The 13,797-nt window shown below is 42.8% G+C and overlaps 1 protein-coding gene across 1 annotated transcript in view; it reads left to right on the top strand.

Annotated features, from left to right (window-relative positions):
- The first annotated feature begins 3,895 nt into the window (after positions 1-3,895).
- Positions 3,896-13,797, top strand: part of ube3d (ubiquitin protein ligase E3D) — a 164,224-nt gene continuing 154,322 nt past the window's right edge. The window contains exons 1-3 of the mRNA XM_043686945.1: positions 3,896-3,996; positions 8,003-8,199; positions 11,995-12,085. Of these exons, the coding sequence (XP_043542880.1) occupies positions 3,920-3,996; positions 8,003-8,199; positions 11,995-12,085 (365 nt within the window). The 5' untranslated portion in view covers positions 3,896-3,919. The remainder of the gene's footprint in view (positions 3,997-8,002; positions 8,200-11,994; positions 12,086-13,797) is intronic.

Consider the following 13,797-nt stretch of genomic DNA (forward strand, 5'->3'; position numbering starts at 1 on the left):
TCCTTATTCCCTTGCCCCCACCCAAATTTTTTGCATAAAAACTAACTTCTTCTGAGCTACTGTCGGTTCTGAAGAAATTAATAAAGCCAAAGCACAAAGGGATCTGGGAGTGCTAGTCTATCATTTATCCTTATTCCCTTGCCCCCACCCAAATTTTTTGCATAAAAACTAACTTCTTCTGAGCTACTGTCGGTTCTGAAGAAGGGTCACTGGACCCGAAATGCTCAATCTGACTTCTTCCCAAAGATGCTGCCAGACCTGCTGAGATTTTCCAGCAGTCTCTGTTTTTGTTTCTGAATTCCAGCATCTGCGGTTTTTTTGTGTGATGGAATACTCCCTACTCGCCTGGATGAGTGCAGCTCCAACAACACTCGAGAAGCTTGATTACATCCAGGACAAAGCAGCCTGCCTGATTGCCACCACACCCACAAACATGCACTCCCTCCACCGCGGACACTCAGTAGCAGCAGCCTGTACTCTGTACAAGATGAACTGCAGAAATTCACCAAAGATCCTTAGACAGATCCTTCCAAACTCATAACCACTTCCATCTGGAAGGACAAAGGCAGTAGATGTTTGGGAACACCACCACCTCCAAGCTCACCTCTAAACCACTCACTGTTTGATGTGGAAATATATGGCCATTCCCTCACTGTTGCTGGATCAATACTTTCTCTCTTGAGGTGGCATGCTGACTAGCACTGCTGCCCCACAGCACCAGGGTCCCAGGTTCAATTCCAGCCTCAGGCGACTGTCTGTGTGGAGTTCTCCCAGTGTCTGCATGGGTTTCCTCCGGGTACACTGGTTTCCCCCCACAGTCTAAAGATGTGCAGGTGAGGTGAATTGGCCATGCTAAATTGCCCATAGCGTTAGGTGCATTAGTCCGAGGGAAATGGGTCTGGGTAGGTTACTCTTCGGAGGGTTGGTGTGGACTGGTTGGGCCGAATGGCCTGTTTCTATACTGTAAGGAATCTAATAATATCCTGGTATTCCCTTCTCAACAGCATTGTGAGTCAACCTACAGCACACCACTGCAGCAGCTCTTCTACACCTACTCAAGGACAACTGGGGATGGTCAATAAATTCTGGGAAGCCAATGGTGGCTATATCCCATGAATGGATTTTAATTAATGGACAGATGCCAGATTGGGTGGAGGAAAGATTTGAATTCCAAGAGTTTTGATTTTCACCAAGTGCCAAACTTCCACACCCCACCTTCCTTTCCTTCTATCCCAAAAGAGCAATGGAGATTGGGTTTGGAGTTATATATCAACAGAAATTCATGGAGAAACTCAGCAGGTCATAGAGTCATACAGATATACAGCGCAGAAACAGACCCTTCGGTCCTACTTGTCCATGCTGACCAGATATCCCAACCCAATCTAGTCCTACCTGCCAGCACCCGGGCCATATCCCTCCAAACCCTTCCTATTCATATACCCTTCCAAATGCCTTTTAAATGTTGCAATTGTACTCGCCTCCACTATTTCTTCTGGCAACTCATTCCATACACGGACCACTTTCTGCGTGAAAAAGTTGCCCCTTAGGTCTCTTTTATATCTTTCCCCTCTCACCCTAAACATAAGCCCTCTAGTTCTGGACTCCTCCACTCCAGGGAAAAGACTTTGTCTATTTCTCCTATTCATGCTCCACATGATTTTGTAAACCTCTATAAGGTCACCCCTCAGCCTCCGACACTCCAGGGAAAACAGCCCCAGCCTGTTCAGCCCCTCCTGATAGCTCAAATCCTCCAACCCTGGCAAAATTCTTGTAAATCGTTTCTGAAACCTTTCAAGTTACACAACATCTTTTTAACAGAAGGAGACCAGAATTGCACGCAATGTTCCAACAGTGTCCTGTACAGCCGCAACATGACCTCCCAACTCCTGTACTCAGTACTCTGAGCAATAAACTCTGTCCACTACACCTCCAATTTTGGTGTCATCTGCAAACTTACTAACTGTATGTCTTATGCTCGCATCCAAATCATTAATATAAATGATGAAAAGTAGTGGACCCAGCACCGATCCTTGTGGCACTCCACTGGTCACAGGCCTCCAGTCTGAAAAACAACCCTCCACCACAACCCTCTGTCTTCTACCTTTGAGCCAGTTCTGTATCCAAATGGCTAGTTCTCCCTGTATTCTGTGAGATCTAACCTTGCTAACCAGTCTCCCATGGGGAACCTTGTCGAACCCCTTACTGAAGTCCATATAGATCACATCTACTGCTCTGCCCTCATCAATCCTCTTTGTTGCTTCTTCAAAAACTCAAGTTTGTGAGACATGATTTCCCATGCATAAAGTCATATTGACTATCCCTAACGAGTCCTTGCCTTTCCAAATATATGTACATTCTGTCCCTCAGGATTCCCTCCAACAACTTGCCCACCACCGACGTCAGGCTCACTGGTCTGTCTTCCCTAGCTTGTCCTTACCACCCTTCTTAAACAGTGGCACTATGTTGGCCAACCTTCAGTCTTCTGGCACCTCCCCTGTGACTACAGAAATATTTCAGTGAGAGGCCCAGCAATCACTTCCCAAGCTTCCCACAGAGTTCTATGGTATACCTGATCAGGTCCTGGGGATTTATCCACCTTTGCCCGTTTCAAGACATCCAGCACTTCCCCCTCTGTGGTCATTTTTCAAGACGTCACCATCTATTTCCCTACATTCTATATCTTCCATATCCTTTTCCATAGTAAATACTGATGCAAAATACTCGTTTAGTCTCTGCCCCATCTCCTGTGGTTCCACACAAAGGCCGCCTTGCTGATCTTTGAGGGGCCCTATTCTCTCCCTAGTTACCCTTTTGTCCTTAATGTATTTGTAAAAACTCTTTGGATTCTCCTTAACTCTATTTGCCAAAGCTATCCCATGTTCCCTTTTTACCCTCCTGATTTCTCTCTTAAGTATACCCTTACTTCCTTTAGACTCTTCTAAGGATTCACTTGAGTTATATGTCTATACCTGACATATGCTTCCTTCTTTTTCTTAACAAAACCCTCAATTTCTTTGTTCATCCAGCATTCCCTATACCTACCAGCCTTCCCTTTTACCCTAACAGGAATATACTATTTCTGGATTCTCATTATCTCATTTCTGAAGGCTTCCCATCTTCTAGCCGTCCCTTTTCCTGTGAACATCTGCCTCCAATCAGCTTTTGAAAGTTCTTGCCTAATACCCTCAAAATTGGCCTTTCTCCAATTTAGAACTTCAGCTTTTAGATCTAGTTTATCCTTTTCCATCAATATTTTAAATCTAATAGAATTATGGTCACTGGCCCCAAAGTGCTCCCCCACTGACACCTCAGTCACTTGCCCTGCCTTATTTCCCAAGAGTAGGTCAAGTTTTACACCTTCTCGAGTAGGTATATCCACATATTGAATCAGAAAATTGTCTTGTACACAGTTAAGAAATTCCTCTCCATCTAAACCCTTAACACTTTGGCTGCTCCAGTCTATGTTTCGAAAGTTAAAATCCCCTACCATAACCACCCTATTATTCTTCTTGCAGTATCTGTGGAGGGAGAAACAGAGTTAACATTTAGGGTCCAGTGACCCTTCCTCAGAACCATGTAAACTCTGCTTTCTCTCCACATGATGCTGCCAGACCTGCTGAGTTTCTCCAACAATTTCTGTTTTTGTTTCGGATTTCCAGCTGTCACAGCGCTTTGTGTCCGACTGGGTTGTTCGGCAGAGGCGATGAAGCCTCCTGGGCTGCAGATGGCGCTATGTCGGTGTTTTCTGGAGTTGAGAGCCCGGACAGACGGCGTGCGTGCGGCCGAACGTGGGTGGGTGGGAGGCAGCGCGTGTGCGTGAGTGACGTAGTTGTCCGACGGGAGCCGTGCGCTGATTGGCTGTTACTTTGTTACATTTCATTGAGGATTTGCTGGGAGTCCGGAAGGTGCAGAGGGACAGATGGAGACATCGCTGCTGCAAACGCAGTGCTTCTTAGAGATCAGGAGCAGCACTCAGAGCGGGCTCTTGATCATTGGGTAACTGTTTTTACTTCTCTGAGCATCCAAACTCACAGTGACTGATGAGAAACGTTCAGGATCTTGCCCCTGAACTAAACCTTCATCACGTTGCAGCGACAGTGCGCAAAGAGGTTTGAGAGTGTCACCTTTCACGTGTCCTCAAGAGGGGAAAAGCTGTTTATCCGTGGAGGACTGAGGATTTAATCAATAAAATTAGATGCTAAATTCGTTGGGAGAAAATTGAGCTGGATACACAGAGACTGTATCCGTTCCATTAGGGCTAGTTTGGCCTGCGAACTAAAATTGCTGCTCAAGTGTTGAAATCAAAAATATGCAAGAAATCGCATCGGGTCAGACAGCATCCGTGAAAGAAAACAAGCTAACGTATCGAGACTCGATGACTCTTCATCAGACCTGACGTGAAGTGTGGAGGGGGTAGCATTTATACAGTTGTGGTGGCTTGGGGTTTGGGGAGGGCTGTACAGATCTTAAATCCGAACCTTCAACATCTTTTCTCCCTCAGCGCTGCAGCCCTCCTCACTATTGCATGAATGCCTGACCTGCTGTGATCTCCAGCACTTTTTGTTTTCAGTACAGGTTCCAGCACCTGCAATAATTTGCTCCATACTGCTCAAGTATATCTGGGGCTTGAGCTATTTGGAAATATTGTTCTGTTGGAGATGTCTTTTCAGTGAGTTATTAGATCACTGGATACTGGCCCAGGTAGAGGCAAAGAATCTCCCGGCACAATTAAAAAGAAAGTGAGTTGTTTCGAATGAAAGCCAAATACTGCAGATACAGAGATCTGGATGAAAAGCATAAAGTGTGGAGAATCTCAGCAAGTCTGGCAGTATCTGTGGAGAGAGAAACAAGAGTCAACTGCCGCCTTCAGAGCTCAGTTCTATTTCTCCATCCGCACATGCTGTGTTTGCAGTATTTTCTGCTTTTGCTAGTAAGCAGTGTCTTAGCCAAAATTACCCCTCAAGCAATATTGTACACAAGTAACCTAATTATTTATAGCACTTAATATGTGTGATTGACTTTGTTTTGTGTACATTGACTCATAGGAGATATCATTGGTAAGTTTGCAGATGACACCAATTGGAGGTATAGTGAACAGCGTATAGTGAACAGGCTACCTTGGAGAACAGTGGGATCTTGATCAGATGGGCCAGTGGACTGAGGAGTGGCAGAAGGAGTTTAATTTAGATAAATGTGAGGTGCTGTATTTTGGAAAGGCAAATCAGGGCAGGATTTATACACTTAATGGGAAGGTCCTGGGGAGTGTTGCTGAACAAAGAGACCTTGGAGTGCACTTCATAGTTCCTTGAATGCGAAGTCACAGGCAGATAGGATAGTGAAGAAGGTGTTTGGTATGTTATCCTTTGTTGGGAGAAAGTGAGGACTGCAGATGCTGGAGATCAGAGCTTAAAAATGTGTTGTTGGAAAAGCGCAGCAGGTCAGGCAGCATCCAAGTAGAAGGAGAATCGACATTTCGGGCGTAAGCCCTTCTTCAGGAATCTTTGTTGGTCAGAGCATTGAGTATAGGAGTTGGGAGGTCATGTTGCAGCTGTACAGGACATTGGTTAGGCCACTTTTAGAATGTGATGTGTAGTTCTGGTCTCCCTCGTATATGAACAAAGTTGTGTAACATGAAAGGGTTCAGAAAGCATTTACAAAGACGTTGCCAGGTTTGGAGGATTTGAGCTATAGGGAGAGCCTGAATAGGCTGAGACTGCTTTCCCTGTAGCGTCGGAGGCTGAGGGGTGACCTTATAGAGGTTTATAAAATCATGAGAGACATGGATAGGGTAAATAGTCCAAAACTAGAGGGCATAGGTATAGGATGAGAGGGGGAAAAATTAAAAGAGACCTAAGGAGTAACTTTTTCATGCAGAGGGTAGTGCGTGTATAGATTACAACATACAAAAGGCATCTGGATAGGTATATGAATAGGAAGAATTTGAGGGATATGGGTCAAGTGCTGACAAATGAGACAAGATTAGTTTAGGATATCTGGTCGACATGGACAAGTTGGAGTGAAGGGTCTGTTTCTGTGCTGTCCTATGGCTCTCTGATTCTATTACTGCTATTATTGATTGCAAAACAACAATTATTACACTATAGAAGAAATTGCACTTTGCAAAAAATTGTGATATGAACACAATTCCTGATGTAAGTGAAGGGGCTTTACATGTGTGGTCAACTGGGTATTAGATACACCTTTTCCATCATTTTAAAACTCTGCACTGCCCTTGCACTGCAGTTTCCTCCAGTTAATGTCAGCAAGACTCTGAGCATACAATCCATGCCTGAGTCACTAATTCTGTTCCCTCCTGGCTGCTGTCTCAGGCTGACATTTGGTTTGTAACCTCAGCATTCTGTTTGACCATGAGCTGTAATTTTGACCCCAGATCTAGTCTGCCACAAAAATTGTCACTTTCCACCTCATGCAGGTCAGGCAGCATTTGAGGAGCAGGAGAATCGGCGTTTCGGGCATAAGCCCTTTCTGATGAAGGGCCAATGCCTGAAATGCGATTCTCCTGCTCCCCGGATGCTGCCTGACTTGCTGCGTTTTTCCAGCATTACACTCTCGACTCTGATCTCCAACATCTGCAGTCCTCACTTTTCTATTCTTTCCTGCTGTTGCCAACCTCATGCTGAAGGCTTTCTTAAATGTCTTTGATACCGATGGGGTTGATCAGTTCAATACTCCCTTGTCCACATCTCATTGTTGACCTTCAAAAAATTTCAACTCATCCAAAGCTGTGCATTTTGTACCCTATACTGCATCGAATCTCAAATACCCAATGTCTTTGTCCTGAATGACCTTGCACTCAGATCCTCAGCACCTCAAATTTGTAATCTTAATCCTTGTGTTTAAATTCCTGTCTGAGCTCACGATTCAAGTTCTTTCTAGTATAGAATAGAACAGATTAATCATTTATTGTTACCAGTGCTTTTTAACAAAACAAAAGTGAAAAGTGTTTAAGTCGTCATACCACGGCACTGACATTAGCACCTATGTTCCAACTTCCAACCAAAGTATATTATCTCACCTGACCTATCAGTTCATGGCTTTGGCATCTGTCTTCCATTGATGGTCATACATTCAGTCACTTGAGCCTCTGCTTTAGAATTTTTCACTCCTTAAATTCCTTGGCTCCTCCATATTTATCTCCTTTAAGATTCCTTATTTAATCATTAAATTTTCAAATCTCCTTTGGCTATAAGGTTTTATTTCTCATTCTTATTCTTCTGTGAAGTATCTTGAGAGATGTTTCCATGAAAAAAGTACTTTATTGATGTTTACGTTTTTGATATATTCTTATATACTGTCTATTCTTGGTACTTGAAGAATGAAAAAGAAGCATTTTATAAATGGCCATGCATTTAATGAAACTGACTCACTATGTAATGGTTTCTTCTAATGGATTCTTACTCGTCTTTATTTATTTCTGCCATTACTAGGCTCAGGTTGCCTGGTATAAATTAACATGTGGCTCTACTTTTTTTAGCTGATTCATAATGAGATTTTGACAGTGAGTAATAAAGTTGAGAGAAATTGCTAATAAGTATACTAACCATGGTTAACCAAAGTCCTGTTATACAGCCTGACTGCTAATTGAATCCACATTAAGATATTGAATCTTGTCATGGTCATCAACTGATGTTAAATGATATTCATGATATTTCATATAAAGATAAGAATATATTCAGATTTAGGCATGATTTGGAGATGCCAGTATTGGACTGGGGTGTATAAAGTTAAAAGTGTATAAAGTATAAAGTTAGGTGGTTGTGGCTGATAAACCATCTGATGAAGGAACAGTGCTCCGAAAGCTAGTGCTTCCAAATAAACCTGTTGGACTATAACCTGGTGTTGTGTGATTTTTAACTTCAGATTTCGGTGTGCTTCAAGAATGGATACTATATCTTTCCATTATGATGTGCAGTCTTGGCGCACACTCAGAAATATAGCTGAATGAATGAACAAAATAACGCATTGTATCTTCTTTGATTAGAAACCTTCCAGAGAAGTACTCCGAGCTGCAAGTCACTCTCAGCCCATCATCCATACGTCTTTGCACTGCAGAGCAGTGTGTGAACCTAGATTTGCCAGTAGGGGTCAGAATTGTTCCTCCTTCGTGCCGCAGTCTCCAGTATGTCACAGGCGATGGATTCCACATGAGGCTGCAAGTTCAGATTAATCAATCTGCAGGTGACCATCTCTTATAGTTTTAACTGAATTAATTATTGCTGAAAATTACTGGCCAGTATAGTCTAATTCAGAAATGTCTCACTTTTCACAAAATTATTATTTATCCAAGAGCTCTGTTGGTAGTTACAATCCATGGTTAGCTTTTAGGTTTCTGACTGAATCTTAGAAATAGCTCATTTCTGACCTAGGCTATTTTTAATATAGTGCTTCACGCACCTTGAAACTCAAACATCAATTTAAAGAATCACAGCAAAGCTATTCAAATATTTTGGATGTTTAGCAATTTACAGCGAAAGAACACACTATAAATATAATTTTAAGTGAAAAAATGTAAGCACAATTTGTCTTGGTCTTGGAGAAACTCCCAACAATCCTTCCTTTAATGGCTGCAAATTGGCTTCAAAGAGGTCAGATCTCAAACCAATCTCAAGCTCGAAGTCTATATTTCGATATGTTCCTTTAATCGATGTGGTCTCGTGAGTCCTTCGTATGTGCAAGGCTGCCAAATCAGGAAGACTTATTCGGCATCTAGTGAGGTCATTTCAAAGTCTTGCCCCCTCCCCAGCCAATTCACTCTACCTCAGCATGGTCAAATTGAGTGTCCTTGGCTCAATGCTTGAATGTACCTTGTGGTCAGGAGGGTCTCTGTTTTAGCCTCTGCTGCCAGTCAAAGATCATAATGTTGCAGTTGGCCTCACCCATCTGGGGCTACAAATAGGTAAAGGTGACAAGTCTTCTACTTCTGATTGCATGCGTGTAACACCTCCTGGAAGTTGTATGCTTGTGTACAACCTGGAGGATTGATTGAGCTGGGTTAGTATACCACCTGTGGACTGAATGCCCATCAAATGCTCACTGTCCACGCTCATACTCTGCCTTTCTCCCACAGAGGAAGAGTAATGCAGAGAGACAGAAATTTTTTTTCATATACTGTACATGTTAAAGAATGCTTTCTAAGATTCCATGTGATGAAGTTAGTGAGAGGATTAATTTCTGTTTATCCAAGCCTAAACTGTAATATTGTAAATCCTTCCCTGCTTGTCACTGTTATGTAGAATGGTAGTTCCCAAGGCCTTTCCCACTTTGACCTCATATGAAACAAGAAAAATTGTTATGACTCCTCAGTGACATCTGAGAGTTGGGGAGAGGGGCCGAGATACAGTGGCTTGTAAGAGCAGGAACTGAGCTGTTATAACACAGTCAGAGCTCTATGGTAGCTGTTTCTGACTCCGGGTAAGGCACCAAATTTTCAGTGTGTGACCCCACTTGGGGAAGCGCTGCTGTAGAATTCTAATCTCCTAAATTATTTCACTTTTGGAAATTGGGATAAGATGTGCAAGGCTGTCCCTTGAAGGATGTGTATGAATGGAGGAGTTTCATGGTCTGAGAGTATAAAAGCACTTACTGATTCACTGGTACATAGAAAGACAAAGTAGGAACAGGAGTAGGCCCTTCAAACCTGCTCCACCATTTAAAATGACCATGGCTGATCATCTAACTCAGTGCCTTGCTTCTGCTTTGTCCCCATACCCTTTGACCTCTTTAGCCTTAAGAAATATATCTATCTCCTTCTTGAAAACATAGCCACAACTACTTTGTGTGGCAGAGAATTCCACAGATTCACCACTTTTAGGGTGAAGAAATTTCTCCTCATTTGAAATCCTAAATAGTCTACTCCATAACCTTTAAACTGTGACCCTTGGTTCTGGATTCCCCGAACATTTGTAAATCCTTCCTGTGTTTATGCTGCCTCGTCCTGTGAGAATGTTTTAAGTGTCTATGAGACTCCCCCTCCATTCTTCTAAACCAGCCCAACCGAGCCAGTCTCTCCTCATACGTTAGTCCTGCTGTGCCAGGAATCAATCTGACAAATCTTCATCGCACTCTCTCCATAGCCAGTACATCCTACCTCAGAGAAGGAGACCAAAACTACACAGAATACTCCAGGTAAGGTCTCACCAAGGCCCTGTATGATTCAGCAAGACAGACTGTTCCTGTACTCAAATTTTCTGATGATGAAGGCCAACATATCATTTGCCTTCCTTACTGCCTGCAATCCTTGAACGCTTACTTTCATTGACTGGTATACAAGGACACCCAGGTCTCATTGCACCACCTTTGTTCCTAATCTATCATCAGTCTGGAGATTCCTGTTTTTCATTGGTTCCTGTTTTTGCAGATTACTAATTCCCATCCCTCTTTCATGACACTTCTCCAATTACAATGTTGGCTACATCACAAGAAGTATCAATGTATTTAAAGGGGTTTGTTAGTAAGAAGAGATGATTCAGTCATCAAACTGCACCTAATTGAAAGCTGAAGATAGCCTGTACAAAACATGCTGTAAATAATCAAGTTATCCGTGTGCAGTGTTGCTTGAGAGAGAGTTTTGGCCAGCTACTGAATTCTCTGCCATAAAATGGCAAAACACTAGCTGTTTTCAAGAAGGAGTATATGATATAGCTCACAGGCTCACCACACTCTGGGTGAAGAAATGTTTCATCCCAGTCCTAAGTCACCTCATATGCTTGTAATTGTGACCTCAGATTCTGGTCATTGTGAACATCCTTCTTGCGTTTCCTCTGTTCGATTCCTGTTGGAATTTTATAGGTTTCGGTGAGATTCCTCACCTCCACCCCCCCCCACCCCCCCTTCATTCTTCTAAACTGCAGTGAATATCGTCGTGTCCGATCCATTCTCTCTTCATATGTCCTGCTACCTTCAGAGGTAGCGCTTTGTTGCATTCCCTCAACAGCTTGAGAAACCTACACTCGTGGCTGGTGGACAATTTTTCAATCCATGAATAGCACTGATGAGTAGGTATACAAGTAAGTTGTCAATAGTTATGAAGCAGACTAAGTTAGCTGAACAATATATCCTCTTCACCCTTACTGTTTTGAACTGGTGGTCAGAGGCACTGTGAGAGCAGCCTATTTACAAAACTTGTGTTGCCTTTTTGTTCTGAACAGCCAGTTCAGAGATGTTATGATACACCCTTGGAGCAGGTGGGGCTTGAACCTGGGCCTCTTAGCTCAGAGGTAGGGGCACTGCCACTACACCACAAGATACTCCTCATTCCCTGTCAGTTTCTAAATTGAGCATAGTTCACTCATGCCTGAGGCAACTGTGAATTATGTAGGCAATTTATACATGGAGAGAAAATATGTAAAATTGGACTGTCGACACTAGCATATTCATTACCAGTTTTCTTTTTGCAAATCCTTTGCTTGAAGCACTTTTGTCAGTCAGAAATGGGGTAGACACTTCATTTGGTAACTGTGTCAGGCTAGTAATAGAAACAGAGCTGGAGGGAACAGGCCTTGCAGGGTGTAATGTTACTTTGATTGACAGGCACCTCATTGTTAATCCTAAATGTCACAAATCATTACTGGTAAGCTTCAAACCAAGAAATATCAAGGCATGAAAAATGAGGGTTACGTTCCTGAACAAGAAAAACTCCTGCTCGACAGAAAGTCTGTTAAGTGCATTGGTTATGACAATCTAACACACTATAACATGGAACTTTGAGCAATTAATCCTGCAAACATGGAAAGCATGTCCAGTTGAAAAGATTGTAGTTTGTTATGTGGTGATTTATTATTAATACTTTTAAGGTGGAAGATTATCTGGGAACATTAGGTCTTTGAGAAAACTTGTGTTTAAAATACTGAGACAGTTAAGTTTATACATAATTTTTTTTGTAATATGCATATAGTTATTCTAACGGTAAAATCTCCATTTGCAGAATTAATCTCAAGGCTTATCCAATAATTTTAATATTTCATGTTTCTTTAGAGCTTGTACCAACTGTCATCGAAACCTTGCAAGCCCAGACATGCTATAACTTTCAATGCCAAGCCTGTGGACAATCTGTACTCAAGAAGCAGTAAGATATTTCTGGTCTCTTTTTCATGTGGATGACAGTAGTAAACTATCTGTAACAAAATTAGTATATGTGCATAGTTAATGCATTGTTCAGTATTGGAAATGGTTAGGTCAGCTGACTAAGTGCGTACTGGAAGGTCATGAATTCAAGTGCCACAATAGTGACTTGAATGTGTAATTCAGGCTGATACCCCAGGTGAGGTCTGAATGAGTGATGCACTGTCAAATCTGGCATATGTTGCATAGAAGTGATGTATGAGAAGAGGTTGAGTTGGATAGAATTCAGGGTTCAGAAGAATGAGGGCGGATCTCATTAGAAAACTATAAATTTCTAGAAAGGGTAGATTAGATTAGATTATTTACAATGTGGAAACAGGCCCTTCGGCCCAACAAGTCCACATCGACCCACCCAGACCCATTCCCCTACATTTACCCCTTCACCTAACACTACGGGCATTTTAGGATTAACAATGAGGTGCCTGGCCAATTCACCTAACCTGCACATTTTTGGACTGTGGGAGGAAACCAGAGAACCCGGAGGAAACCCATGCAGACACGGGGAGAGTGTGCAAACCCCACACAGACAGTTGCCTGAGACGGGAATGGAACCCGGGTCTTAGGCGCTGTGAGGCAGCAGAGCTAACTACTGTGCCAATGTGCCGCCCACTTAGATGCAGGAAGAATGTTCCCAATGAGTGGAGACTCCAGAGGTGACAGATAAAGATATGGGGTCAACCATTTAGGTCTGAGATGAGAAATGTCTTCACACAGAAAGTGGTAAGCCTGCAGAGTTCACTGTCACAGAGAGCAGTCGAGGCCAATACATTGTGTAATTTCACGGAGGAGTTCGATATGTCACTTGGGGCTAAAGGGATCAAAGCGTGTGGAGGAAAAGCAAGAAAAGGCTATTGAGTAGGATGGAAAAGCGCAGCAGGTCAGGCAGCATCCAGGGAACAGGAGAATCGACGTTTCGGGCATAAGCCCTTCTTCAGGAATGCCATTCCTGAAGAAGGGCTTATGCCCGAAATGTCGATTCTCCTGTTCCCTGGATGCTGCCTGACCTGCTGCGCTTTTCCAGCAACACATCTCCGGCTCTGATCTCCAGCATCTGCAGACCTCACTTTCTCCTCTATTGAGTAGGATGATCAGCCATGATTAGAATGAATGGCAGAACACGCTTAAAGGGCCGAATGGCCTATCGCTGCTCCTATTTTCTATGTTTTCATGTTTCTAGAAACTAGACCAAGTCTCCATCTTCTGCTTCGTATGGATGTAAAAGATCATGTAAAAGATGTTGCCTTGTATCCTTGTTGTCTGTAGTATTTATTCCTCGATCAACTAAAACAGTATATCCCTCTGTTTGAGGAAGATTGCTGTGTGCAAATTGGTTACAGTGTTTCCTAACGTTAAAGCAATGATTACACTTGATTATTGTCTCTAAAGTGCTTTGGGAATGTAGCTATTCAGCCCCTCTTGTGTGTTCAACCATTTAATGATATCATGGCTGATATGCTGGGCCCTCTACTTTTTGTCATTTACATAAATGATTCGGATGCGAGAATAAGAGTAAATTTGCAGATGACACCAAAATTGGAGGTGTAGTGGACAGCGAAGAGCGTTACCTCAGATTACAACAGGATCTGGACCAGATGGGCCAATGGGCTGAGAAGTGGCAGATGGAATTTAATTCAAATAAATGTGAGGTGCTGCATT

This window comes from Chiloscyllium plagiosum, chromosome 3 (assembly GCF_004010195.1).
Source record: "Chiloscyllium plagiosum isolate BGI_BamShark_2017 chromosome 3, ASM401019v2, whole genome shotgun sequence".
NCBI classification, from domain to species: Eukaryota; Metazoa; Chordata; class Chondrichthyes; order Orectolobiformes; family Hemiscylliidae; genus Chiloscyllium; species Chiloscyllium plagiosum.